We start from the raw sequence: 27,701 nt of genomic DNA, 5'->3' as shown, positions 1-27,701 counted from the left end.
ACACAGACTATAAAACAAGTATTTTTACTATGATCAAGAAGATAAAACCAAACTGAAAAACTTGGCAAGAAACTGAACTCTATAAAAAGTGGCACAGCAAATTTGAAAAGGGACCAAACTAAAATTCTTGAATTGAAAAATAAATAACTGAAATAACCAGATTAATGGCTTTGATAGTATTTAAGACACAACTGCAGAAAAATTAGTAAAATTGATTACAGGTAAAAATGAATGAATCAATCAATCAATCAATCCATGAATACACACATACATACAATCCCAAAAGAAGCATGGAAGAAAGAAAGAGAGAAAAACACAGGAGAGAAGAGACTGTGCGAAGAATACAGCAGGAATACAGTGAGAATACATTGAGAAAGTCTAACATACATTTATTTAACTGGAGTCCCTGAAAAGTGAGAAAATGGGACAGAAGCAATATGTGAAGAGATAATGGCTCAAAATTTTCCGAACACAGGTGAAGGATTTAAATTCAAAGTTTTAAAAGTCCCAAGAAATCCCAGGCAAGATAAATAAAAAGACATCTATGCATACATTACAAAGGTTTCCAATCCATGCTACACACCTGACTTGCCTGGGAAGGTTACTTGGCACCTCTGACACTCAGTTTTGTAAATACAAATTACAACCCATTTCATAGAAACGGTAAAATGATCAAACGAGATAACATGGAAGGTGCTTAGCTTGTCGCCTGACACATACTTTCTGTAACTAGCTGTAAACGCTGTCTATTGTTGTTATTTATCATTAACACTTGCCATTCCAAGTTGAAATTCCGTGTTTACTGGGCTGCGCCAGTTACGAGAGCAAGTGGCCTTTTTGCACCCCAGCAGCGGGCACACAGTAGTTGGTGCAGGCATTCAAGAAGGGAGACTCCTCACCCCCAGTCCCTACGCCAGGTACTTGGCAGAGGACTTGGGGTGCAGGGGATCTTCGAGCTCCACGCCCACCTTCCGTGGCCCCGCCCACCCACGCACGACCACGCCCATTCCCAAGGGCCTGAAAAGCAGTTGCCTAGCAGTGTGTATTGCCCCATAACCCCGGCAGGAGGTCTGGCCATGCCCAGGAACTCGTCAGGTCATCATGCACTAGGGGCCGTACAGCTCAGTCGGCCTGTCAGTGGAGCACCGCACCTACCGCCTGGAGGGCCTGCTAGGTAGGCAGCTGAGAGTCAAAGGGCCACCCAGCTGAGTGCGCCCAGGTGCAACCCAGCCTCTGAGCATCTGTGCAGGCTGTGCCCTCTGCCTAGACTTCCTTCATTCCTCAGACCTAGACCGAGTGCTACTTCCTCTGGAAAGTCGGCCCTAAGCCCCACAGCTGCAGGATGCTTTAGCATCTTCCTCTGGCTTCTGCTGCCTCAATATTAGAGCAGGAAGAAACATACACTGTGAGCCCACTGGGTGCTGGGTAGTAAATGCAAATTACCTGGATAGAAAATATTACATATCCTGCTTTACACATTGGGAAACTGAGAAGCAGGAATATTAAGTGACTTTTCCAAGGTACGTGGCTGAAAAATGGCAGAGAGTCTGTCCCTTTATCATCCATTCACACAACAAACCTTCACTGAGCAAGTAATATGTGTTGGACACTCTTCCAGGTACTGGGGACACACTGGTGAACATGATACCTGACCTTGAAGTGACTGTGTCATTGTTGACTGCTAACTGACAGCTGTGCCAAGGTAAACATAGTGGGACCTGCCACTGGCCATAATTGGAGGGGAGAGGACAGAGATCTGGAAAGGTTTACTTGCCTGAATTACATCTGAGTTGAGATTTAGAGAAGGAGGAGAAGCTAACCAGGTAAAGGAAGAAAGAGCGTTCCGGGTAGGGGGACTAATATCTGCAAAGGCTGGAAGCATGAAAAAATGACATATGTATTTGTTGAACTGATGGGAAGATGAGGCTAGAGAGGTGGACAGGGGCCAGATCTTGCAGGGCTGTGTAGTATTAGGCAGGGGAATGAAACTGTGGCTGCTGTGAGTAGAACAGATTAGAGGGGGCCAAGAATGGAAGCAGGGAGACAAGGGACTGTTGTGGTGGTCCAGGGGAGAGATGATAGTAGCTTGGACCTGGGCAGCCTTAAAGGGGTGGTGGATTAAAGTAAAAGTAACAGTACTCCCTAAGAGGATGGAGATGGGAGGCGAGGTTCAGGGGACTGTGCTCCAGATCCAGTCAGTGTCTGGCTAGAAAACCCTAGAGTTCACAAAAACACTGCTTGAACTAATTAAAAAAATCATCACAGTTTAACTATACAAAATCAACACACAGGACTTCCCTGGTGGCGCAGTGGTTAAGAATCCTCCTGCCGATGCAGGGGACATGGGTTCGAGCCCTGGTCCGGGAAGATCCCACATGCCACGGAGCAACTAAGCTCGTGCACGACAACTACTGAGCCTGCGTGCCTAGAGCCCGTGCTCCACAACAAAGAGTAGACCCCGCTCACCGCAGCTAAAGCCCACGCGCAGCAACGAAGACCCAATACAGCCAAAAAGTATTAATTAATTTAAAAATATCAACACACAAAAATCAATTGTAATTCTGTAACTAGCAATGAACCATCTCAAAGGGAAATTAACAATTCCATTTACAGTAGCATCTAAAAGAACAAAACACATATGAACAGATCTAACCAAGGAGGTGCAAATCTTATACGCTGAAAACTACAAAAATTGCTAAAGGAAATCAAAGAAAACCTAAGTAAATGGAAAAATATACCATGTGCATGGATTGAAAGACTTAATATTGTTAAGATGACAATACTTCCCAAAGCAGTATACAGATTCAGTGCAATTCCTATCAAAATCTCAATGGTGGTGTTTTTGCAGAAATGGAAAAACTCATCCTAAAATTCATAGGTAATTTCAAGGGACTGAGACTAGCCCAAACAATCTTGAGAAAGAACAAAGTTGGAGGTATCACACTTGCTGATTTCATAACTTACTCAGAGTTACAGTAATCCCTGTCATAAGGATAAGTATATAGACCAATGGAATAGAATCGAGAGTCTAGAAGTAAACCATCACCTTTATAGTCAATTGACTTTTGTCGTGAGAGTCAGGACTATTCAATGCGTAAAGAACATTCTCTTTAACAATTTGTACTGGGGAAAGTGGATATCTACATGAATATCTTCTGAATGAAGTTAGACCCTTATACCATATATAAAAATTAACTCAAAATTGATCAGAGGTCTAAATTTAGAAACTAAAAAACTCTTAGAAGGAAACATAGGGGCAAATCTGAATGACCTTAGATTTGGCAAGTATGTCTTGAACACCAAAAGCATAGGCAACAAAACAAAAAACAGAACAACTGAAATTCATTACAGTTAAAAACTTTTGTGCATCGAAGGACACTACTGAGAAAGTGAAAAGACAATCTATAGAATGGGAGAAAAGATTTGCAAATCATATATCTGCAGTCAGGACCTCTCACTGTCATTGGGATGCTTAATAGTCATCTCGGGCCAATATGTCCAAAATATCTAAACCAGCCTCCTAATACTCACCAGTCCCTCCTGCATTTTTTCCATCTTGGTTCATAGCAGCGCCATTCTTTCACTTACTCAAGCCAAAAACCTTGCAGGCATCTTTCTCTCCTCTCTTTCCCTCACACTCCCTATCTAGTCTAGAAGCACATTCTGTTGGCTCTATCTTCAAAGTATCCCAACAGAATTCAACCACGCCTTAACCTCCCTGCCACCACCCTCAGCCTCTTTGTCCAAGCCACCGTCAGTCATCTCTTGCCTGGATCACCGCCCTGGCCTCCTCACTGAGCTCCCTGCGACCACCTTGTCCCCTGCAGTATGTTCTCAAAGCTGGGTGATGCCATTAAACCTGAGTCAGAGGCTGGCCCTTGCCTCCGAGAACATTCTGGTTGCTCCTACAGTGGCCTGCCAGGCTCCTGATGACTTCCCTGACCTCATTCTCCCCTGTTGCTACTTACCCACTTGGACCAGGGCTCGAACCCATGTCCCCTGCATTGGTAGGTGGATTCTTAACCACTGCACCACCAGGGAAGTCCCTGGTCTTTTCTCTTTACTCTCTGAGCCTTCAGGTCTTTCTCAAAAGTCACCTTCACAGACAGGTCTTCCTTGAGCATCTCCATTGACAATGTTGACACTTCCCTCAGCCTCCCTCTTCCTTATCTCCCTTCCTTCCTCTTTTATTTCTTCCTAACGCTCATTAGTACCCAACATAACATATATTTCACTTATTTCTCTTGTTATCCTTCTCTCCTACCGGGATGAATGCTTCAGGGGCTCAGGGATTCTTGTCTGTTCTGTTCTCTGCTGTGTCCCAGAGTCTGGAACTGTGCCTGGCATATCTGAAGGACTGATAAATACTAGTTAAAATGAACCTGCATGGAGCAAACACTGGAACCACAGAAGGTGAGACTGTGGAAGAAGCAAGGAAAGTCAGAACCAGGCAGGCCACAGGACATGGGCAGTGGTCCCTCTGAGGACTGCAACGGTAGGAGAGAACCTGGAGGTACAGAAGGCAAGTGAGATGAGGATTTCAAGAAGAAAATAGCTAATAGGCACCAAACTGTTAGCAGGAGTTATCTCTAGAAAAAGATAAATCCACGGTCGATGAAGGACATTGAAAGAGTGTTCCCAAAGACCTGTGATGGGAGGGGAAGTTGGCACAGTAACTTTGGGGGGCAATCTGGCAGTGTCTTAAAATTTAACTGTATACTATAGAATCCAGCTACTCCATTTCTCAGTTTCATAAATATATAAAAACTCACACATGTACATGGAAACATGCCCATGAAGATTTTCTGCATTCCTTGGTCATCTTGAAAAATTGGGAACAACCGGAAAAAGGAATGACTGGATATATTGCAGTACATCTGTCACATGAAACGCAACACGGCAGATCTGTGTGTACCGATGGGGCTGGATTGCCACAACCATTGTGTTAAAGGAATAAAGCATATTCCTGAATTTTATGTACACTATGAGCTCACTTCCACTGAAAAAGACAAAAGGAGGGGGAGGGGAATAATTATAGGCGATTTTAAAATCTGTGTCCTTTACTTTTCTGTAATTTTTAAGGTTTTAAAGAACTCATCAGTCTGCATTACATTTATAATCTGATAAAGTTTTAGAGTTAAAAATATGTTTTTACCAGCACAAGTGTTTTAAGAAGCAAGAAAGGAGATAGGTCAGAGCATGAATCTGCTGGAAGGGTGGGGGAGAACTGGGTGAGCCATTGAATGTGCTAATCGGTCTTCGCCTCTGAGGATGCAAGTTCAGGAGAAAGTGGGCAGAGGCTCCAACTGCAGGAGGTAAAGGAGTGGTAGAAATGAGGAAATAAAGAGCCCAGGCAGCTCTTACCACAGTAGGGGAGGGGAAGGCGTATTTTAAGAGGATCAAGGGGAGAATTTTTATGGTTGAAGGAGACTTGAGTATTGCAAGGTGTCAGCAGGTGGTTGATTTTTAAAGTTAGCTTTGTATATCCCTGAATGATAGTTCGTATAATACTGGCAGCCAACATTTACTGAGGGCTGGTGACAAATGTCGGGGTGTTAACAGAAGCAAAGCAGGGAGCATCTGCTCCCCTTTCTCTGTTCAACACTCCCCCCATCACTTTAGACCCAACTACCATCACACCAAGCACAGAGTGGTGCATTTGCAGGCTCTCATTTGTAAAATCTGCCTCTGAGTTCTGTGCATTTCTTTTAAAATCATAGCCCTTTATCATTTCCCGAAACCCTGCTGGCTTTGGAAATACGCCTGATCTCTCCTGAACTTACCATGCCTTAAGCAATCTGAAAAGTTTATTTCTTTCTTTATTACCCATGAATTATAATAGCTTAGCAAAAATGTCCTGACTATGGCCTCAATACTGATGAAATTAAACTAACTAATGCTTAACAAGAAGTGTTAATTTCCCTCACCATGGTTGTGCCTTGCCTGCTGTACTTAAGACTGCCAAATGACCTGCTAAAAAGGAAAAGACTCATAAGAATAGAATCCACCCTTATTTAGCTAAGTTGCTCTGTGTACCATCCTCCTGTCCCTAGCTATGCATTAGCTACACACGTTAATAGTCATTGGCTTTGCATCTGTGCAGAGCAGAGGAGGGGGAGATGCCTGTCTGTTTGCCTTGACTTCCTAACCAGGAACATGTAAATCATTTGCAGGTGGCACACAATTCCACCAGTACTGAAAAGAGGGAGGCTTTTCCATATCCCTCCAGTTCACCCAGATCCCCCTTGAAGAATGAGATGCCACTTCAAAGAGTCAGGCTTTCTGTGGGTGGCCTTACAGATTCTGGTTGATTTATGCTGGAGTTTAGCCACTGCCTTTGCAAAGACTTTGTTGCATGGAGTATATTTATCTGACCTTTCTTTGAATAGACAACCCATAGCAGCTCATAGGGAAAAAATGGGTCCTCCATGTAGAGAGGTGGCATTTGGATGAGCTGCAGGAATTCTGGTGCTTCTCCGAGTTTGATCCCTTAAGCCTACACTGGCTGCCCTACAGCTGGGCTCAACACATCCTGGAGTGGTGAGAAGGGGACAGGCATCCTGAGGATGAGTACATGAAGTAGACTCAGAGTGGCTTATCGCTTTAATAAGACTCAGATTTACGTCACTCGGGATCCAAAAGCGTCGTTGGAGGTGCCCAGCACCATTAGGAGTTTGTTTATTCAACAAGCTGTATAAACACCAGGCCCGGGGTGGGGGGGGGGTGGAGGATGGACTGTGGTCAGTGAAGGAGACACGGGGCTTTGTAAGGCAAAGTGAGGACTGACATGCTCTGTTGAGGAGGATTTCTTCCTGTGGGACTTCCTTTGCTCAGATGTTGAGGCATATTCCCATTTTTGGCACTGCCGCCACCTCCAGAGGGTGGGTTATTCCGTGGATTAAACGCTATTTCTTAGGTAAACCTTGCCACGAAAGAGTGCTGCTGTTCTCATAAAACAAACCCCAAACGCAGATGTTACATGAGGCTTGGTGAGATGTGCTCTGCAGGGAAAGGGCCATAGCAGGCTGTGGGGTACACACCTTCCCGGGTGTCCTTCTACAGAGCCCTTCCGCACTTACACTGTGGTCACAGGGACCGGCCCCAGGTGGAACCTGCACCCCTTCTCTCCAGAACCCCCAGGATTTAGAGAGCTGGTATTGTGTGTTATCAGAATAGAGGTAGCACCTTGTCCCCGGAGGTGGGGTGTAAGGTGGGCATGGAGAAGCTGTTTTGTTCCTGATTTCTCCCAATCAAATTGAAGTACATGTCCCAGGAGCGTCTTCAGACAATGCAAAGCCAAGGTCATGGAGGCCAAATTGCCTCCTACCTACCAGCTTGCAGCTTTTCCCTCTCTGGCTATAACTCCCCTCTCCAGAGGGGGCGCTGCTGGGGGAGTATCTGATCCCCAGAAATCTCTGCCCACAAACTGCCTTCATGCCTCCCTGGACGATTCACTGACCATTCCAAACTGGGTGGACTGCTTCATTTAAACAAGTCACTGGTCCAAACTGAGTGCCTTCTTCTAAAGATGTTTAAGAACAAGACACTTAAATAGGATACAATAACATAAATATTGCCAAAGAAAAAGATGCCTGTGTTCTGTAGAGAGAGGTGTTAGCAGTCAGTCACAAGGACAATTAGGGCCACCACTGGGTGCCCAAGGAGCCCTATCTTGTTAATGGAGATCCTCGCTGAGTTGCTTTTTGAAGTTCCTTTCCAGAAGTGAAATTAAAATCACGCAATTAAAATGTTCACAGTTGGGGCTGGATGTTCTTGAACTGATTGAAAGATGAAGAAGTGGACATGGCAACATTTTGAAACAGCAATTGTCTCTGTAATTAAATGCAATTAACTGACATAGCTGTTTGCTTTTCTCCACATAGCACTGATTGAAATGCTAAGACTTTAAAAAACATGCCCACCATCTGATTTCTCTTTCCATTCTAACCACAATTCTCACCAATGAATGAAGACTGCCAAAGGTGGTGATTTAGTGAACCAACTCTAACACTGAGGTTATAGGGTGAACATATCGGGAAACATGGGGAGAAATGTCTTGGAGGAAACAGAGCTCCAGGCCGTTCCATGCACGTCATTTCTCCTAAACCCATATACTCTTGCATTTCCACAATAGACAATAAATCTAACAATTTTCCCATAGCTGATCTCTAGGAAAGGAGCTGTTGAATGTAAGTAATAACCAAAATGCAGATTCCAAAGGGGAGAATAAAAATTTAGTCCATTAGCTTTAAAAATTTTTTTTCCTGATTTTTATAGAAAATCTAGAATATGTTAAAAGAATTTTTTTTAAGTTTCTCATAATCTTACCACAGAGAGATAATCACTGGATATTTTCTTTTTTCCTAATATATACACATTAATTTCACTGAATACATATTTTTATTTATTTATTTAGGCTCTGCTAGATCTTCATTGCTGTGAGTGGGCTTTCTCTAGCTGCAGTGAGCAGGGGCTACTCTTCATTGAGGTGCACGTGCTTCTCATTGCGGTGGCTTCTCTTGTGGCAGAGCGCGGGCTCTAGGAGCACAAGCTCAGTAGTTGTGGCACGTGGGCTCTAGAGCACACTGGCTTTGGTAGTTGTGGCACATGGGCTTAGTTGCTCTGCGGCATGTGGGATCTTCCCAGACCAGGGATCAAACCCGTGTCCCCTGCATTGGCAGGTGGATTCTTAACCACTGGACCACCAGGGAAGTCCCTGAATACATATTTTAATATATATTATACATGTACCCTGATATTTTGCTTATATTATGAATATTTTTCTTGCTATTAAAAATTTAGGGCTTCCCTGGTGGCGCAGTGGTTGAGAGTCCACCTGCCGATGCAAGGGACACAGGTTCGTGCCCTGGTCCAGGAGAATCCCACATGCCGCGGAGCAGCTAGGCCCGTGAGCCATGGCCGCTGAGCCTGCGCGTCCGTAGCCTGTGCTCCGCAATGGGAGAGGCCACAACAGTGAGAGGCCCGTGTACCGCAAAAAAAAAAAAAATTATAAACATTTTTGAAATGTCCAAATAAAATCTCATCATATGCATTTGCCACCATTTACTTGACCATCTCCTTGTTATTGGACATGTAAGTTATTCACAGTATTTTGCTATTATAATAGTACAAAAAGGAATATCTTGTTGCAAAAGTCTTCCTTGTTGCAAAAGTCTGTACTTCTGATTTTTTCCTTAGGGACCTTTCTTATAAGTGCAATTTCCTGGGCCAGAGATTATAATCATTTTTTAATTCTAATTTTTGTGAGGCATTTGAGGCTTTTGGTATGTACTTCCAAACTGCCCTCCAGAAAGGTGACTAATTTATATTTCCATCATCAGGGTAATACTTTACCTAATTCCGTATATCCCCTCCAACATTGAGCATCACCTCTATAGGAAAGGCTCAAAAACTCTTCCTAGAGAAAGCTCATATTTTCACTGATCGTATGGCTCTGGGGCAAATCACAACCAAAACCAGAATTTTTCAGGTCTCTGGCTGTGTTTCCCAGCAAAGAGGAGGGCACGTCGGGGCCAGTACCAGGTGGGCACACACCAGGGATGTTGAGTTACAGCCATGAACAACTGGAGAGCAGACCAGTCGCTGCCATCCATGAAGACACCTGCATATCAGGTTCATCTGTCCCCATGGCACCCACATCCTTCCCCATCTTTTCCAGCTGTGTTGGCTAAAGATGTACACCAGGCCATCCTAGAGAAGATAGAAGACTGGAATGTGGTGGAACTCGTGGTGAAGGGAGAAGTTGTCTTCCACTGCAACATCAAAGACTTGGAGTTTGGTAAGCCCTTCCCACCAGCATTTTGCCTTCTCTGGGGCACTTCCATTTCTAGTTGAAGTGGTCAGTGTGTCCTGCCCATATTCAAATTGGGTTTCTTTCTGAGTTTTAAATTCTTACTCAAAGCCCCATGCTCTGTGGCACATGAAAGAGCACATCCTAAACCATACACAGTAAAGTGCTTGATGCTCTGGGCTTCTTCCCAGAACGCTGGAAACAGAAGAGAGATGGAAAGAAAATGAAGTTTTAGCTCTAGACGTCAAATGGGACTGTGCAAATTTAGGGAGAATAGGTTGTTTTGTTGTTTTTCATTTTAATAATGTGTGTTTTATTATTATTTACCTTGAAATGGTTTTTGTTCTGTTTGATTATTCTATCTAGGCTACCTAAGACGATCAGAGTTGATATGCCGGCAGTGTATGGCATCATCAGCTATGTTCTATGGATTTCTTTGCCTGAGAGAGCTTCTGGCTCAGCAGGCTGGCATCTTGCATGCCTCACTCTGCTCAGAGTAAAAGCTTTCCCAATCCACTAATACTCTATAAAGGCTGGGATCTTTGGAAATGCTCTCCTAGTGGAAGCCGTATGTTTGTCTTATAGGACATGACATTGTATATAAAGTTGGCTAAAAGAAAATTATATCTACTTTCCTAGGAGGCAATGGTAAACTAGACCCACTGTGCAAAGAGGCCAGGAGAGCTGTACTAAATGCCTACTGATCTCTTCATTGGAACAGGCATCTGAAGTCAGCAGAAGAGCTGGTGCCTCCTGCCATTCTGCAGTACAAGCAAAAGCAGCCATTCCAGGCCGTGGATGCTGAGCTCAGGCAAGGCAGCACCCCCTGTCCTTCAGCCTGCACAGCCAGGTTTCTCACCTGGCTGATAGGAAACGGGGCCCGCAAAAGTAATAAAACCACACCATTTGCAGCATCTCTCAATCTCAACCCATAGGGAGAACCCTCCAATATCAGGTACACGTGAGCTGAAGGAAATAAAAGGCAATCTAATAACAAAGTGCCATCCCTTGCTAATAACCCAAAGTTGCCAGAAGCATCAGAGATTCCACTCTATAGCAGTGAAGAGCTAGGAAGAGGTAAAATTAAGGATAAGGCAGGAGGGGGATGGTGGGAGGGAGAATAGTGGGCTTTGAAAATCTGAACCAGAAGTTAATGTCAGTATTTGGAAACCTGCCTATTCCTACAGGTTTACTTCTTGCTCCCAATAGAATAATATTTAACATTGTAATATATAATTACCTAACGACAAATCTTCATTTATTTTCTTTGAAACAAATCTTTATTTATTTTCCAGATCACAAGAAAATGATCTGCCTTCTTTTGCATTAGCCAATCCAACTGGCTGGTCTGAAGAGGGCCCGAAAGAGGCCGTGACAGAAGGGGAAAGTGGCTCCCTGTCTCACTTGGAGGAAAACACAGCCAGAGGAGTTAAAGAAGGGTTTTAGCTGTGGTCAGTGTCAACCTCAGCCATGTCAAAATGACGTTCATTTTATTTTCAGGATCTTTGCACCAAACTGTAGCATGCATTCTTAGCTGTAGAGTTAAGGAGAGGGGAGAAATGCAGATATTGATCTAATGATGTTAACCGTGAGGTCATGGTAAGAAGGCATCACAGAAGAAAGCTGGATTCCTTCACAGAAGACTCTGGGCGCCGTGTTGAAAGAGAAGGACTTTCAGGGCCTGTGACAGGCAGTGGCTGGTTCTGGGTGCACAGCCCGCAGGGATGCAGGGCCACCCTGCTCCCTGCAGCCTCACTGCACCTGGGGAGCCATCCTTCCCATTGCTCCAGGGAACCTCAAACCCCCCTGCGCCCCAGAACTGCAAAGGCATCTGGTACTCCATGAAACCACTTGGCCAAGTTCTTTCTCGCACGTGATGAAATAGGGGATAGAATTTTCATTTTCAGCCCAAGTTTCACTTTATCAGATTTCATTCAGAGATTACGAATCACTTAGGATGCTGGAAATATTTAATCATCTTTGCTGAGAACCTGAGGCTAAAAACAAGTCTTCTTCCCGGTGTCTGGTGCCGGTTTTCACACGTCTTTAGTAACCCTGGATTTAGTCCCTTTTTCTCGAAGATCAGTTTAGGTTATTATTTGTTTTCATATAAACATTTCACTACAAAAGAAGTACATTTTCATTACAGTAAAATGAAAAAATACAGGTAAATATAAAGTATAAATTTGATAACATTTTGGTTTATTTCAGTTGGGGTTTCTTCCATTTATATCTGAATGTTCATTAAGAGCTAGACATACATAGAAATGGATTACACCAATTTGGGATCATGCCATATGTATCCAATTACGTAACTTTTTTTTAAACTTAACGTTTTATGTTGAACCTCCTCCCATGTGACCAAAACATTTGCTGACTGTCTAAGCATTCTATCTTGAACCAGGGAAATTTCTTCCTGCTTGAAAGGTGCTTCCTACTTTCATTGCCAAAAGCTTTTCTGCTGGGATATAAAATTGCAGGCTTTCCCATCTGCATTTGGTGTGGTAACGTCAGCTCCTCAGGCTCCAGGACCCCAATGTTAACTGGTACAAAGGATCCACCCTGCAGTCACCTTGCCCTCCTCTGACACACCCTTCACCCTGGCCTGTATTTTGTCTCAGAGCAGCGCCCCCATACCCACAACCTGCTCTCCTTTCTCCCACAGCCAGAGCAGAAGGGCTGGTAAGGGGAGGTTGCATACGGTTCTAAGAAAAAACCAAGTGCAGAAAGCTTCTGGGAGATCCTGTGCCCAGGGCGCTGTGTTCCAAGTTAGATCAGAATGAAATGATGTATGAATCAGCACTACTGGAAAAAGCGCCAGGGTTAACTCTGGGCGGTAGGCTTGGAGAGGTGGGTGGGGTGAGTGGAGGGAGGAGGCCTGCAGACCTATCATTTCTTCCTTTTTGTAAATGTTCTCAATGGTGGAATTGATTTTTACTTGCATATGAGTGTGAGAGTCTGTGTGTGTGTGTGTGTGTGTGTGTGTGTGTGTGTGTGTGTGTGTGTGTGTGTCAGGGACGGGGAGTATTTTCCAAATAAACATTTAAAATAAAATCAAGAATTCGGCATAGAGGTCATCTGTCTATATAACCTAGCTCTTCTCTGTCATTGATTAAGAAGAGCTTTGTCTTTGGAAATGTAATCATTTTCTGGTCTACAGAAACGTGCCCTCATCCTTCTCTGCCTCCGTCTTACGTCTTCTTAAAAAGATATCTCCCTGCAGAGACACAGGAAACATGGCTTGCTCCCAACTGAAGGCAAAAGTACTCCATGCTTCAACAAACTAGGCATCTGGATGCCTTTTAATGCTTTTAAAGTGCCACTTAATTAAATCACATCTAAGTTTTGTAAGACGTCAAATCAATTTCTTCCCTATTGGAATGTGTAAAGAAAGTGTCTTTTCAGAATAAAATTAGAAGCATAGCTGTATCTTAGTTTTTTGATGAAATTTGGAATCTCGAAGCTTTTTTCATCTAGTTTAAAAATCTTTTAAAGAACGGAGATTTTTAGGGGCCACCTTGGGCTTTGCTGCCTGAGGCCTTGCTGGCTGTACTTGCTCTCTTGGTGAGTTCAGCCTTCAAAACCTTGACAGACAAAACTTGTGACAAGGCCATATGTAAGAGAACTGTGTCAAAAATCAAGGTAAGGGCTTCCCTGGTGGCGCAGTGGTTGAGAGTCCGCCTGCCGATGCAGGGGACGCGGGTTCGTGCCCCGGTCCGGGAGGATCCCACATGCTGCAGTAGCGGCTGGGCCCGTGAGCCATGGCCGCTGAGCCTGCGCGTCCGGAGCCTGGGCTTCGCGACGGGAGAGGCCACAACAGTGAGAGGCCCGCGTACCGGAAAAAAAAAAAAAAAAAAAAAATCAAGGTAAGCTCCTGGGACATTTGATCAGTGAAAGGATGGGGAGGACCCCAAAGGACTCTGAACACCCTCAGAAGCAAATATACTGGGATTTGACACTCAAATCCCCCCGCGTCAAACATTCACCCCCCTGCCTGAGCGCTCTGTGGGCACCGTGGGGGAGAACAACTCAAGGGGCAACATGTGTACACCCTGTGAGTGCCAAGTTTCCAGAAGAAACATGCAGTTGGCCAGATCCAGGTGAAAAACGAGAAAACACTACCCCAGGTCACTAGCATAAGGCAACAGAGAAATTTTCTTCCCAAGCTGCTTAAACAGTTCATGGGCAAGTGTCTATTTGTGGTTACCTGTACAGTAGTGTGATCAGGGGTTCCAGTCCTGTCTGTGAGCTGATGCTCTGAGACTGGGGTGGAGACCCAAGTTCTCCTCCATGGGGGCCAGAGGTCACCCTCTGTGAGGCCACAGAGTTGGGATGGAGCAGGCCGAGTGGCACTAAGCTGGTAAAAGGAAACAGCAGGACAAAGAGCATAGTGACCGGCCCTGGACCTGGTCCCCGGGGGACACCACGGGGCGTGAGCTATGCTGGCCTTGCGGAGCAGGCACCCACGCTTCACAGGAGCTACCGCTCAGCTCCAGCAACGCCGCTTCTGGGCAGGAGGAGGCGGGCCTGGTGGTACCAATCTCCTCAGTTTTTGCAGAAGAGCCAGAAATCTGGATTTTTATTTGAAATTCTTGGTTTTAAAGTGTTGGCTCAATTTTTTGGAAAAACACAGTGCCAAGCACAAAACAAAACCCACTGCACCCGGCCCATTAGCAGGATGACCAGCTGTTCCTGTTCACCTGGGACCCCTTCAGTTTACTCCTTTGGTCTGGATGTAATTGTCCCTGTAAATCACAAGGTCACACTTCCCATGAGGCCCATAGCCCTCCTGTCTATGATGGTGGTGTGTGTCCACTACTCTGTTCTAGTGAAATCATTTGGTTATGCAAATGAAAAGCAAGCTCTCTGTTTACTGATCTCTGAAATGAAGACATTTGAGAAGCGGGGCCCCTAAAAATCTTTACTGTTGCCTGTGATCAGGTACGAGGGGGCCCAGTTGTAGGCAGAACTGCACCCCCCAAAGCATGTCTCCTGATGGCAGATGTTCCTTCTCTAAGCGAGGTGTTGGACTACACTTGCCTGCATGGTTACAGACCTTCTTGAAAGTGTGTGTTCCTGTTTGAGCGGCTGTTTAGTAGAGGGCAAGAGCTGAGACCCAGAAGAATGGTAAGCGTCAACCCCCTCTTCATGCAGGAATAACACGTTGGGGGAAGCTCAGAGTAGCCTGCGTTACTGACACCCTCAATATATAATGTTTAAGACCAAAGACTTCTGACTCCAGGGATGCACTGATATTGTGATTTCTTGTTGGCAGTTTCTGGCTCCATTCCCGACCTCTGAGTCAGCAATGGAACCCAGGGATCTGCATTTTATCATGTGCTTCAGCGATTCCCATCCACGTAAGCCCTCAGCACTCTGAGAAGAGTGGTCTTACGGTGGAGTTAGTGCAAGAGCACATCCCTGTAGGAAGGGCAGGATTCCCCTGTGAATGGAATAGAATTGCCCTCCCTATGTCATTCTGGGCAGGGCAGGAAGGCTATCCCCAGATAGGTGAGCTGGGATGCTCCTTCCCTCTGGGCCTCGTGTTCTTGGGCCTGGATTCCAAGGAACCTAAGAGGGCTTGGACATTGTACTGGAGCATGAGAGAAGCCCGTCTCCACAGCGTGGAGGTAGGTTGGAGGTTAGGCCAGAAAGTATCCTGTGTCTGGTACCCCTTGAGAGTGACCAACTCTCCCAGAGCCTCCAGCAAGTTCTGGACTTCTGAGCTGTGATGTGGGGACTTAAGGGAGGGATCTACCCTTCCCAGTATGTGTCTACTCTTGGGCTGGAGAGAAGAGCAAGGGGGAAGGAAGCAGTCCCCCAAGATGGGCACAGCAGCAGCAGAGGCTTTGAAAGACAGTGGGCCCGGAACCTGCTGGAGGTGACTCCAGGCAATATGGAGGAAAGCTACCTGGAGGGGCGGCCCAGAGAAGGTGGGAGACAACGGGGTTCCCCCCCACCCTCCTATCTAGACAAAGAGTGTGGACTTGTCCTCAGCCACACGGGAGGACACTACTACACAGACTTGGACTTCTGTTGCTAATCTTTCACTTGTACTCATGAGCTAAGAAGAGCCAGGCAGCCTTTGGGTTAGGCATATAAAAATTATTTGCCTTTCTATATATATCTGTTTAATAAAAACACACACTTACATGATTAGCTTTTTTACTTTGGATAAAAAACAATGCAAGTGTTCTTACTTGGCAAAGTAGGTGCTGATTCTTGAGGAGGGAAAAGGGGGATGGAGAGGGAGGCACATGTCCCTGAGAATGTATCAGAGTTAGGCCATGTTTGACCTGCAGACACCTTCTGTGGATTCTTTTTAATTAATTAATTAATTAATTAATTAATTAATGGCTGTGTTGTGTCTTTGTTGCCGTGCGCAGGCTTTCTGTAGCTGCAGCGAGCAGGGGCTACTCTTCGCGTGGTGCACGTGCTTCTCATTTCAGTGGCTTCTCTGTTGTGGAGCATGGGCTCTAGGCACGCGGGCTTCAGTAGCTGTGGCACGAGGGCTCAGTAGTTGTGGCTCACAGGATCCAGAGCTCAGGCTCAGTAGTTGCAGCACATGAGCTTAGTTGCTCTGCAGCATGTGGGATCTTCCCAGACCAGGGCTCAAACCTGTGTCCCCTGCACTGGCAGGCGGATTCTTAACCTCTGAGCCACCAGGGAAGTCCCCTTCTGTGGATTCTGACACGATGTACTGCCCCTCTCCAGGGGAGCGAGCTCGCGCTTAAGTAAACTGCTGTTATTGATGTGAGTGTTTTGTTTGTTAATTTTATTTATTTATTTATTGGCCTCATTGGGTCTTTGTTGCTGCATGCGGGCTTTCTCTAGTTGCAGCAAGTGGGGGCTACTCTTCGTCGCAGTGCATGGGCTTCTCATTTCAGTGGCTTCTCTTGCTGTGGAGCATAGGCTCTAGGCGCGTGGGCTTCAGTAGTTGTGGTGCGGGGGCTCAGTAGTTATGGCTCGTGGGCTCTAGAGCACAGGCTCAGTAGTTGTGTCACACGGGCTTAGTTGCTCTGCGGCATGTGAGATCTTCCCAGACCAGGGCTCGAACCCGTGTCCCCTGTATCGGCAGGCGGATTCTTAACCACTGTACCGCCAGGGAAGCCCCAGGTGTTTTTGAGCAGGGAAACCTAGGCTGAGAACCATGCCTATGATGTTTTATGAAGTGCTTCTTTTTTAACTTTTATTTTAAACTTAGAAGTATATTTCTGAAATACTGTAACTATTGTGCTACAAGTTGTTCCCCAAATTCATTATGTTTTTCATGCCTTTCAAGTCCTACCACTGACCTAGACCTTATCCTACACACAGGGCAGTCTGGTGTAGGATACCCCAGATTGGAAACCCCAAACTTTTCAGAGTTCCTCAGCGCAAAACGTCTCTCTTTTTGCTGCCTTTCTCCTCATGCTGCTTCCACCTCCTGGAATGTCGCTGCTTTGTTCTCTGGTTGACAAGACCTTGCTCAGTTTTCAGGTTCCCACTCAGCTCGTCTAGGCTTCCCTGCCCCCACCCCACTCCCGCCTACAGCACCATATATAGCCCCCAGCGCTTCCTACTGTGTGGTATTCCACACAGAGGATGCTGGCTTGCTTCCCTCCCCACTCTCCCTGTTCCTCTACATGCTGAGCTCATCCAAGAAGAGGCTCTCTGCTCTTTGCCCCTGTGCTCTGGATGAGTGGGGTCAAGTTCAGCAGCACATGAAAGTAAAACACAAAATAACAGTGGTTGAAACCAGTTAAAAGGGGGAAGTTGTGATGGTTAATTTCATGTGTCAGCTTGACACGGGGATGCCCAGATATTGGCTGAAACATTACTCTGGGTGTGTCTATGAGCGTGTTTCTGGATGAAATTAATATTTGAATCATTAGATTGAGTGAACCGGATTGCCCTCCCCAGTGTGGATGGGCCTCCTCCAATCGGCATAGGGCCTGAATGGAACAAAAGGCAGTGGAAGGGAGAATTTGCTGTCTCTGCCCGACCTTCTGAGCCGGGACATCTTCTTCTCCTGCACTCAGACTGGAACTACAGCACTGGCTTTCCTGGGTCTCCAGCCTGCAGACAGTAGATCATGGGACTTCTCAACCTCCATAATCATGTGATCCAATTCTTTATAATAAATCTCTCTCTCTTGCTATACACACACACACACACACACACACAAACACACACACACACACACACATATATACAGATATAGATATAGATAAAGAAATAGATGTAGATATCTCCTATTGGTTCTGTGTCTCTGGAGAATCCTGACTAGCACAGAAGTGCAGATTGTGGCTGCCCCTGTCACCAGAGATCCCGAATCCATCCACCTCACCATTCCACCCATCTTAGCACAGAGCCTCCTAGTCCATGAGGGCTACTGATTTGCAGCCATCAGGCTTGTGTTGCAAGCAGCCAGAAAGAAGAAGGAGCAATAGAAAGGGTTTGCCCTTCTCTATAAGAAGAATTCTCAGCAGTCCCATGTGATCCTGCATTTACATGGCCAAAAGGGACCAGGAAATGAAGATGTTCAGCCAAGCAGCAACGTGCAGTAAAACACCTTATTACTAAAGAAGATGAGGAGTACAGCTAATGTGGGGTGACTAGAAACCTCAGCCACATGCTGGCACAAAGTAGATGCTCACCAGATATCTCCTATATCTATTAAAGGGGTCTCAGTCATCACTGAAGAATTATGGTGCCAGGTCTTGGGACAAGCTGAGTGTTGTAGGTCTGGGAACATTTCTAGGTAGTTCAAAAGCCCCTCTCCTCATATCTCCTTCCTCCTCCTAAATACTGAGGCAGACTCATCACAAAATATCTACTCTCGGGAATTCCCTGGTGGTCCAGTGGTTTGGACTTGGTGTTTTCACTGCCGGAGCCCTGGGTTCGATCTCTTGTTGGGGAACTAAGAAGCCACAAGCCGAGCAGCGTGACCAAGAAAAAAAAAAAAATCAACTCTCCCTAAGTTAATATAGAAATATAATGTTAGCCCAATTAAAATGCCAGCAGGTTTTTTGGAAACAAGAAAAACTGATTCTAAAGTTTATATTGAAATATAAACAAGCAAGAGGAGTCAAAAATAGAATAGAAATCTGAAATCAACAAACAGAGGAATGTAGATAAAGGGCTTTTCAAATTAGTAAAAAAGAGTGCTTCCTCTGAAAATGTTGTTAGACACCAGGATAGCCATCTGGACGAAAGCTGGATTCCCCTAACCTTATCCCACAATAAATTCCTGATGGATCAAACATTTAGATGTAGTAAATAAAGTCACATACTTGAAAGTTTTTATAAACTTGAAGTGAAGAAGGCCTTTTTTTTTTTTTTTTTTGCTGTATGTGGGCCTCTCACTGTTGTGGTCTCTCCCTTCGCGGAGCACAGGCTCCTGAGGTGCAGGCCCCGTGGCCATGGCTCACAGGCCCAGCTGCTCCGCGGCATGTGGTATCTTCCCAGACAGGGGCACGAACCCGCGTCCCCTGCATCGGCAGACGGACTCTCAATCACTGCACCACCAGGGAAGCCCGAAGAAGGCCTTTCTAAGTATGACTCAAAACCCAAAGACATAGACAAACAAATGGATAAATTTAACTGAACAAGAATAGAAACGATTTTGTTTTAAAAAATGAAAATGACGTCAAAATGCAAATGACATTAAAATACAGATAGGGAAAGGTATTTTCAACTCATATCTTTAATCTATACAGAGCTCTCACAAATCAATAAGAAAAAGATTAACAACCCAACAGAAAAAAGGCAAAGGACATGAACTGACAATTCACAGAAAAGGAAATATAAATGTTCCTTAACAAGGAAAAGATGTTTAACCTCACTCATAATAAGATCAATTCAAATAAAAAATGAGATATTAAATCAAAAAAATAAGATAGCATTCCATGTTGGCAAGGATGTGGGAAATAGACACTCATGCATTGCTGGTAGCAGTTTAAATTGATAAAATGTCTGCAGAGGTATCTGGCAATATTTGTCAAAAATTTAAACCATATACCTTTTGATTCAATAGACTCCTCTTATCCTGAAGATATACACTGCAAATACAAATTTCTACATGTACAAAAATTCTTTACAGCATGGCTTATAATAAGAAAAGATTGGAAGCTGCCTCATATCCACTAACAAGGGATCGGTTAAATAAACCACAGTTTATTCAAGCAGCGGAAACCTGTGCATCCTGTAAAAAGACCGAGAGATATTTTTGGAGCACTGTTATGAAACAGTCACCAAGATATATTATTTAAGTCCAAAAAAGCATGAAAAATATGGCTCAGAAAAATATATACTGTTACAATTTGTGAAAAAAAAGAGAAAGAATATATGTATATACATTGAATCTGCATAAAATACTAAGAAACACGCTTGGGGTAGCAGAGGGACAGCAGTGAGAGGGAGACTGTTTCACTAGACACCCTTTTTACCTTTTAAATTTGTATTTAAATTTAAATTTGTATATATTTTATTATACAATAACATTAAATAAAAATAACATAAATAACACTTAAAAAATAAAGCAGTTGGGTTTAGATTGACAAAGAAACCAGATCACAGCAGAGCAGAGGGCTGTTGACAACACAAGAAACAAAAATCAACTGAAAGACTCTCTGAACTAAAGAGAGAATTCAGTATATGGAGGAAGATCCCAAACTTAGTTACCCCAAGAGATGGTGCTAGGACAACAGGACAGCACATGCAAAAGAATGAAGTTTGATCCTGACTTTACACTGTATACAAAAATAACTCAAAATAGATGAAAGACACATAGGTGAGAGTCAAAACTATAAAACTCTTAGAAGAAAACACAAGGGTAAATCCTCATGACCCTGGATAAGGCAATGGTTTCTTAGATATGACACCAAAACCACAAGCAACAAAATAAAAAAACAAATTAGACTTCATCAAAATTAAAAACTTCTGTCTTTCAGGGGCTTCCCTGGTGGCGCAGTGGTTGAGAGTCTGCCTGCCAATGCAAGGGACACGGGTTCGTGCCCCAGTTTGGGAAGATCCCACATGCCGCGGAGCAGCTGGGCCCGTGAGCCATGGCCGCTGAGCCTGTGCGTCCGGAGCCTGTGCTCCGCAACAGGAGAGGCCACAACAGTGAGAGGCCCTCATACCACAAAAAAACCAAAACAAAAACAAACTTCTGTCTTTCAAAGGATAGCATCAAGAAAGTGAAAAGACAACCTACAGAAATGGGAGGAAAACATTTTTAATCATACATCTGTTAAAGGACTTGTATCTATTCTTACAATTCAATACTAAAAGAAACCAAATAACCCAATTTTAAAATGGAGAAAGGATCTGAATAGACATTTCTTCAAAGAAGATATACAAATGGCTAACACAAGCATATGAAAAGATGCTCAACACCATTAGTCATCAGGGAAATGGAAATCAAAACTACAGTGAGGTATCATTCACACGCATTAGGGTGGCTATTATCAAAAAGTCAACAAGTTTTGGTAAGGATATAGAGAAATCAGAACCCTCATACACTGTTGGTGGGAAGGTAAAGTGGTGCAGCTACTTTGGAAAACAGTCTGACCATTCCTAAAAAATTAAAACACAGATTTACCCAGCAATTCCTCTCCCAAGAGCAATGAAAACATATGTTGACAAAAAAGTTGCACATGAATATTCACATCATTTACTCATAATAGCCAAAAGTTGGAAACAACCCAAATGTCCATCAACTGATAAGTGGATAAACAAAATGTGATCTATCCATACAATGGAATATTGTTTGGTCATAAAAAGGAATGAAGTACTGGTACATGCTACAACTTGGAAGAAACTTCAAAACATTTATGCTAAGTGAAGTAAGCCAGTTATAAAATATCACATATTATATGATTCAATTTGTATGAAATGTCCAAATAAGCAAAGAGAAATAGAAAGCAGGTTAGTGGTTGCATTGGACTCAGGGGGCTAGGGGGGTGGAGAGCTGAAGGGCTGATAGACTATGGGGTTTCTTTTTGACATGATGAAAATGTCCTGTAATTGATTGTGGTGATGGCTATACAAGTCCGTGAATATACCAAAAACAATTGAATTGTACACTTTAAAATGATTGAATTGTATGACATGTGAATTATACATATATAAAACTGTTACCAAAAAAAGTCAGTTACCTCCTCTCTCTGAACTATTTGAACAACTTTAAAAAGAACGAGATACTATCTATATCTATCTATACGTGCTGGTTTTGTAAAGATGTCCACATTATATGCATGTGAACAATTGTGCGGTCTTCGTATAGTGTGTGTACACATTTGCACAAGTAAAAATATGTCAGGAATCTTGTCCAGGGTCACCTGCAATCAAGGCAAATAGATAGGAGGGGAACTTTCCTTTTTACTTTATATACTTCTGTGTTATTTGATTTTTTAAAAATGAGTACTTGTGGGCTTCCTTGGTGGCACAGTGGTTGAGAGTCCGCCTGCCGATGCAGGGGACGCGGGTTCGTGCCCCGGTCCGGGAGGATCCCACATGCCGCGGAGCGGAAAAGAGTACTTGCTGTTTTATTAGTATACGATAAGAAAAGGCAAAAACTGAGCTCCTTTACTGACATCTATCAATTACTGAGCCCTTGCTAACTGCCATACACTGTTCTGACCTCCTGATGTACCTGAGCTCATCTCATCCTCAAAAGATTCTTATACAGCCCTTCACAGTATTTTCTCATACTAGGTGGGAAGACTGAGTCTCAGAGGAGGTGAGGGACTCAACCAGGCTCTCTCACACAGCTGAGAGGTGGCTGAGTCTGGAAGCTGAGCCCTCCTCTATGGGCTAAACCCTCATCCTAAACTTAAGCATTCCAGCTCCACCCCCTCCCATTGCTAGAATGGGACTCGAGCTATTTTTGTAATTTTCCCCAAACCCGACCTCCTTTGAGTCTACTTCAACAACAATGGATAACAATAATCTAGTTAAAGTGTCATATAAAATAAACCAGGCTTGTGCAACAAATTTCAAAGTTCACCAAAATTAAGTAAGAGCCTAAATAACACCAAAGGAGGCTCAGAGTAGCCGGTGATCAGGCTCCAAGGCTTGACTGATTCTTGTCTTTAAAATTTTCCAGTTGTTTAAATATTCATTAGGAATTCAGCATCACTGGGGAAATGGGTTAAATGAACTAAAGACCACAATTCACAATGGGAAAATATCCCAAACTACTTGTTGATTACTGTACTTTCTGAAGTGAGGAGGGGGCTGCACTAATGCCAGGCAGCCCAATGGCATTTGAATAGTGTATGCCTTCCCGGGAACTGTCCTTAGAGAAACATCTATTTTCCCTGGTTTTGAAAAATGCTTCCAAAACATCTAATCGTGTCTCAGTAGTTTTCTGTAGAAATAAAAAACAAACAAAAAACAAAACTAGTGTGGTGTTTTTAACTGTCTTAAATAAAACTTTTCTCAATTTGCTACAAGCATTAGCACTTTATAACAAGGGTCCTAGTATTACTTGTTTGTTTGTTTATAACTGCGAAGGTATTTACAAGTGTTTCTAAATGTATTTCTGTACCAGCGCCCACATATTGGCTCACGCCATGATTCTGTCCATGGTCCTCTTCTCCCTTCTCTCTCTAAGGTCACATCCACAGCTTCAGCTATAATTGCCCAACACCTTTCCCAGTCCTGATTTCTTTGCTAAGTGCCAGATGCCAAATCCCAGTGGTCTAGTCAGGAAATTTTACCTTCAAATGTCTTAAGCCAAATACAGTTGGCTTAAGAAAATAGGAAGTACATTGGTTTGTTTAACTGAAAACTACATGTACAGCTTCAAGCTTCGTTGGATACAAAGTGCTCAATCAGTGACAGCAGACTCTGTCTCCATCTCTTGGAATTGGCTTCCTTCCCACGCAAGCTGACCCAAAGTAGTGACAAGATGACAAGCTGCTTCAGGCTGACCTTTCACTGGTGTAGCAGCCCTAGCAGGAAGAAAACTTTACCTTCCCAAATGTTCCAGCAAAAGCCCCAGGGCTTGACTCTCGTTGGCTCAGGTTTGAGTCCTGTGTCCATTTCTGAATTGATCACTGTGACTTGGGTTGGTCATGCTCACTCCTGGAACTGAGAGGAGGGGGACTCAATCCTACTGGAACCAAAAGGACTGTGTGGGAGAGAGGTTAGTTTCCCAAAAGGAAAATAGAGGATCTGTTTCCAGAATAGATAGAAGCTGAGTAGCTAAAACAAAACAAAAACAAATAGTTGTCCCACATCTCCTGAACGTCTCCAACGGGATGTCCATAGACAACCTGCAGTAAACCACACACATCTGCTCCCCAACTCTATCTCTCCAACTGTATGCCTCTCGATAATTAGAGTTATGATCAATAACCTACTTAACTTGGAAACTTGGAGACAGCCAATTACTCTTTTAACATCTCCGCCTGTTTCTGCTTCTGAAACACCGCTAATCTGTCCTTTCCTCAACAATGCCAGTGCTTCTGCCCTAGTTTGGGATTTCAACATCTCTTGCCTAGACTACTTCACTAGATTCTTATCTTGTTATTCTGTCTCCATTATCTCCTCCTAAAAACCACTCTACATTGCTGCTGAAATCATCTTTCTAAAGTATAAATCAGACCCTGTTTCTTCCCTGTGCATATTTTGTGGGTTGTTTGGCTGTCCGTCATCATGGTGTGCTTGGGGGTCTCTCCGCATATGGGCCCTGGTGGAAGCCGAGTGTTGACATGGGCAAGGAACCCACACTTGGGCACTTGGATGCACCTTCCCCAGACCTTGACTCTAGAGCTCTTGGCACAAGGATGAAGAGAGAACGGATAAGGTGTTCTGTGGCTCCAGCTGTGGCAGCTAGTCCAGTTTCTGGAGTCATCCAGGCAGTCACGCCAACCACAGCATCCAGCATCCAATGAGGCATATGGTGCAGGCTGCCATTTCAGCAGCCACAGCCATGGGGTCCTCCCAAGCCTGCTTTGTTGTGTGACTTGAGCTGTTCCTCTGGCTCCCCTTGTCCCTGTTTTTTCTTTTTTCTTTATAAATTTATTTATTTATTTATTTATGGCTGCGTTGGATCTTCGTTGCTGTGCGCAGGCTTTCTCTAGTTGTGGCGAGTGGGGGTTACTCTTCGTTGTGGTGCACGGGCCTCTCATTGCGGTGGCTTCTCTTATTGCAGAGCACAGGCTCTAGGTGCGTGGGCTTCAGTAGTTGCAGCACGCAGGCTCAGTAGTTGTGGCTCACTGGCTCTAGAGCGCAGGCTCACTAGTTGTGGCACACAGGCTTAGCTGCTCCACGGCATGTGGGATCTTCCCGGACAAGGGCTTGAACCCATGTCCCCTGCATTGCCAGGTGGATACTTAACCACTGCGCCACCAGGGAAGTCCCCTTGTGCCTGTTTTTTAGTCCAGCCCGTGTTCCCAGACTTCCTGGCAATTCTTTGAGCTCCCTGGCTTCCCCTCTCACATTTTCTTTTGAATCTGTCTTGGCCAGAGTCAGCTCTGTGGCTCACAGCTTGAACCTGGACTGAAACATCCCTACATGGCTTCAGGATAAAGCCTAAACTCTTCAGCCAGGTATCAGAGTCCTTTATGATATAGGCCTCACTCACCTCTCCACTTGCCCACTGTCTGCTCCACAGCCCTAAGTGACCAGACCAGGCCCTCCCGGTCTATAAGCCTTTGCACTCTTGTCATGTCCTACTTCACTTGCTAAATGCTGCCCGACTCAAATGGCTCCTCATCTTTCCTCATCCCTGTCTCTCCCGACAGCCTGGTGGGCTCCCTTCTCTAGTCTCCTGTAGCCCTCATCCTCCACTGGCTCTGAACAAATGCCTGGCACCTTGTTTCCACGTGTGTCTGTCTCCTGAGAGGGTCACAGAGCTCCTCAAAGCAGCAGCCATGTCATCTTTCATGTCTCTGTGCCTCTTGCCCCAGAGCCTGGCGCACAGCAAGCGTCACCCAGTGAGCTCTCAAGACACGTTGGTCGACAACGGAAGGCTCAGATACCAGCAATCAACCCTTACTGAAGGGGCAATGTGGCATTCTCGCTTAACAAAGCATGTTGGAAATTGCTTAAATGCCTTGGAGAAACGTGCTTAGTACAAACTGTTGCTGACAATTGCTTAGCATCTCCCTCTGGGGATCAGTTGACTTGCTAGAGAAAACTGTCTCCCTGGGTTCTTGGTAGCTGGAAAACCTCTGGGTCTGTGGAGCACAGAAGACTTGGCTCTCTCCTTTGGCCACTGTGGTGGGTAGTGGCTGTTCACTTCTGCTGCTTCCCTTCCACCTTCTTCCAGGAACAGCCCTGTCGTTAGGGCTCCACCTCTCCCCTACTCTTGGTTCCACTGGGAAGCCAAACTCTGCTCTGCTGCAGCTGAAAACTCGCGTCCGGCTAATCAGAGCACGACACCACCCAGGCGAGTGTGATTGGCTTTTCTTAGGCCAGTGTGAGTTAGGTTTCCTGTCACCTGGAACCAAAACGTTTTTCACTAGATCAGCCACCGAACACAACAGGGGTGCTCACCAAGATTAAACCAGCCACGGCTCAGAGCAGCTGGAGGGCCTTTGGGACCTGAGGCAGCTGGCTGCAGCTCTGGGGACCCCTGCTCCAGTCTGGGACCTCAATCACCACCCTCACCCCTGCAGGAGCTGACTATTGGCACTCACCTCATCTTCCTCTTCGGGAGCCCCCAAATAAACCCACCTGCCTAGAGGCAGCCACGCACAAAGTTGGATTTATGGAAGCTTCCCTTGGGAGAGGGAAGAGGGCTTCTATCACATACTCCCAGGAAGGGATTTCAATCTTCCTCATGTTCGTCTGCGTGGCCCTCGCCATCACCCCACACCTCACTCTCCTGGCAGAAGCAAACACTTTCCTGTTTTCTCCTCAGGCAGCAAACTCCTCTTCCTTGTCTCAATTCCAGGCAAAAGCTGGGCTGCAGAGGCTGCAGGGCTTCCCTGGGTCAGCTGTCCTGAGCTAGGAAACTATGCCGCGCTCTTCATGTATGTTAATGAGCTCTCAACAGACTGCCGGCTACCAAGCCTGCTATCTGGAGCCTTACAAACGGTTTCAGAGAGTGAAGCAACTTGCCCCTGGCCACAAGGCTGCTGGGCAGTCAGGACTCAAGCCCAGTCTGCCTTCGTGACCCAGATGAAGCTCAGAAAACAGCGTGGCCGAGCTGTGTGCTGGTGGGGAAGGGAGAGAGGCAGCACAGGCGGTCGGGAACACTGGGACTCACTTCATCAGATGTGGAGAAGGTGTCAGAACACGTTGGGGCTTTTGGCAAAGAAACAGGAGTATATGTTGTGGAGTGTTTCCTGAGAAAAACGATCGTAACAGTGATATGCCTGGGAAAATGACTCCATCTCCCAACTCGTTCAGTTTGTCACGGGGATTGTTGTTTCCCAGGCAGCTTGATTTGCTCGCAGCATGAGTGATGCCCGCCCTGGCGTGCAGAGACGCAGCCCGGATGGCGCCCTTGGTGGTCCAAGCACATACTTCTACAGGCTGTTAAGATCCCAGCAAAAAATGCCCCCACCCCCAATCCCTTTACCGAACACGACAACCCTGGGCCCATGTATGTTTGAGAAAATGCTTTGAAGGTTGGCCAAAGTGAAGTATGTGTGTCAACTTATGGAATGGGGACACAGGAAAAAAAAAAAAAGATGGCTGTTTTCTTTGTCACCAACACAATGTGCACAGTTCAGGGTGGAGATTCAGAGCCGGGGTGTAAATGCCAATCCCCCTCTTGGGATCTGTGTGGCTGAGAAATTACTCAACCTCACAATTCTCAGTTTTCTCCTCTATAAAACGGGGGTGGTAATAACATCTTCCTCATGTGACTATTATGAGGATAAAAATGAAAGAACATAAGGAGCAGAGCCCAGATCCTGGCACACTGTGAAGCCATCAATAAATGTTA

General features: G+C 45.0%; 1 protein-coding gene across 1 annotated transcript; it reads left to right on the top strand.

Annotated features, from left to right (window-relative positions):
- Window positions 1-668: 668 nt before the first annotated feature.
- C2H10orf53 (chromosome 2 C10orf53 homolog) lies at window positions 669-10,515 on the top strand. The gene is given in 4 exon segments (XM_059052827.1): window positions 669-693; window positions 1,085-1,174; window positions 9,680-9,799; window positions 10,451-10,515. Coding segments are annotated over 4 exon segments (300 nt in total).
- Window positions 10,516-27,701: the final 17,186 nt, after the last annotated feature.

This window comes from Kogia breviceps, chromosome 2 (assembly GCF_026419965.1).
Source record: "Kogia breviceps isolate mKogBre1 chromosome 2, mKogBre1 haplotype 1, whole genome shotgun sequence".
Taxonomy (NCBI): Eukaryota; Metazoa; Chordata; class Mammalia; order Artiodactyla; family Physeteridae; genus Kogia; species Kogia breviceps.
This window is presented reverse-complemented; position numbering and strand designations above follow the sequence as displayed.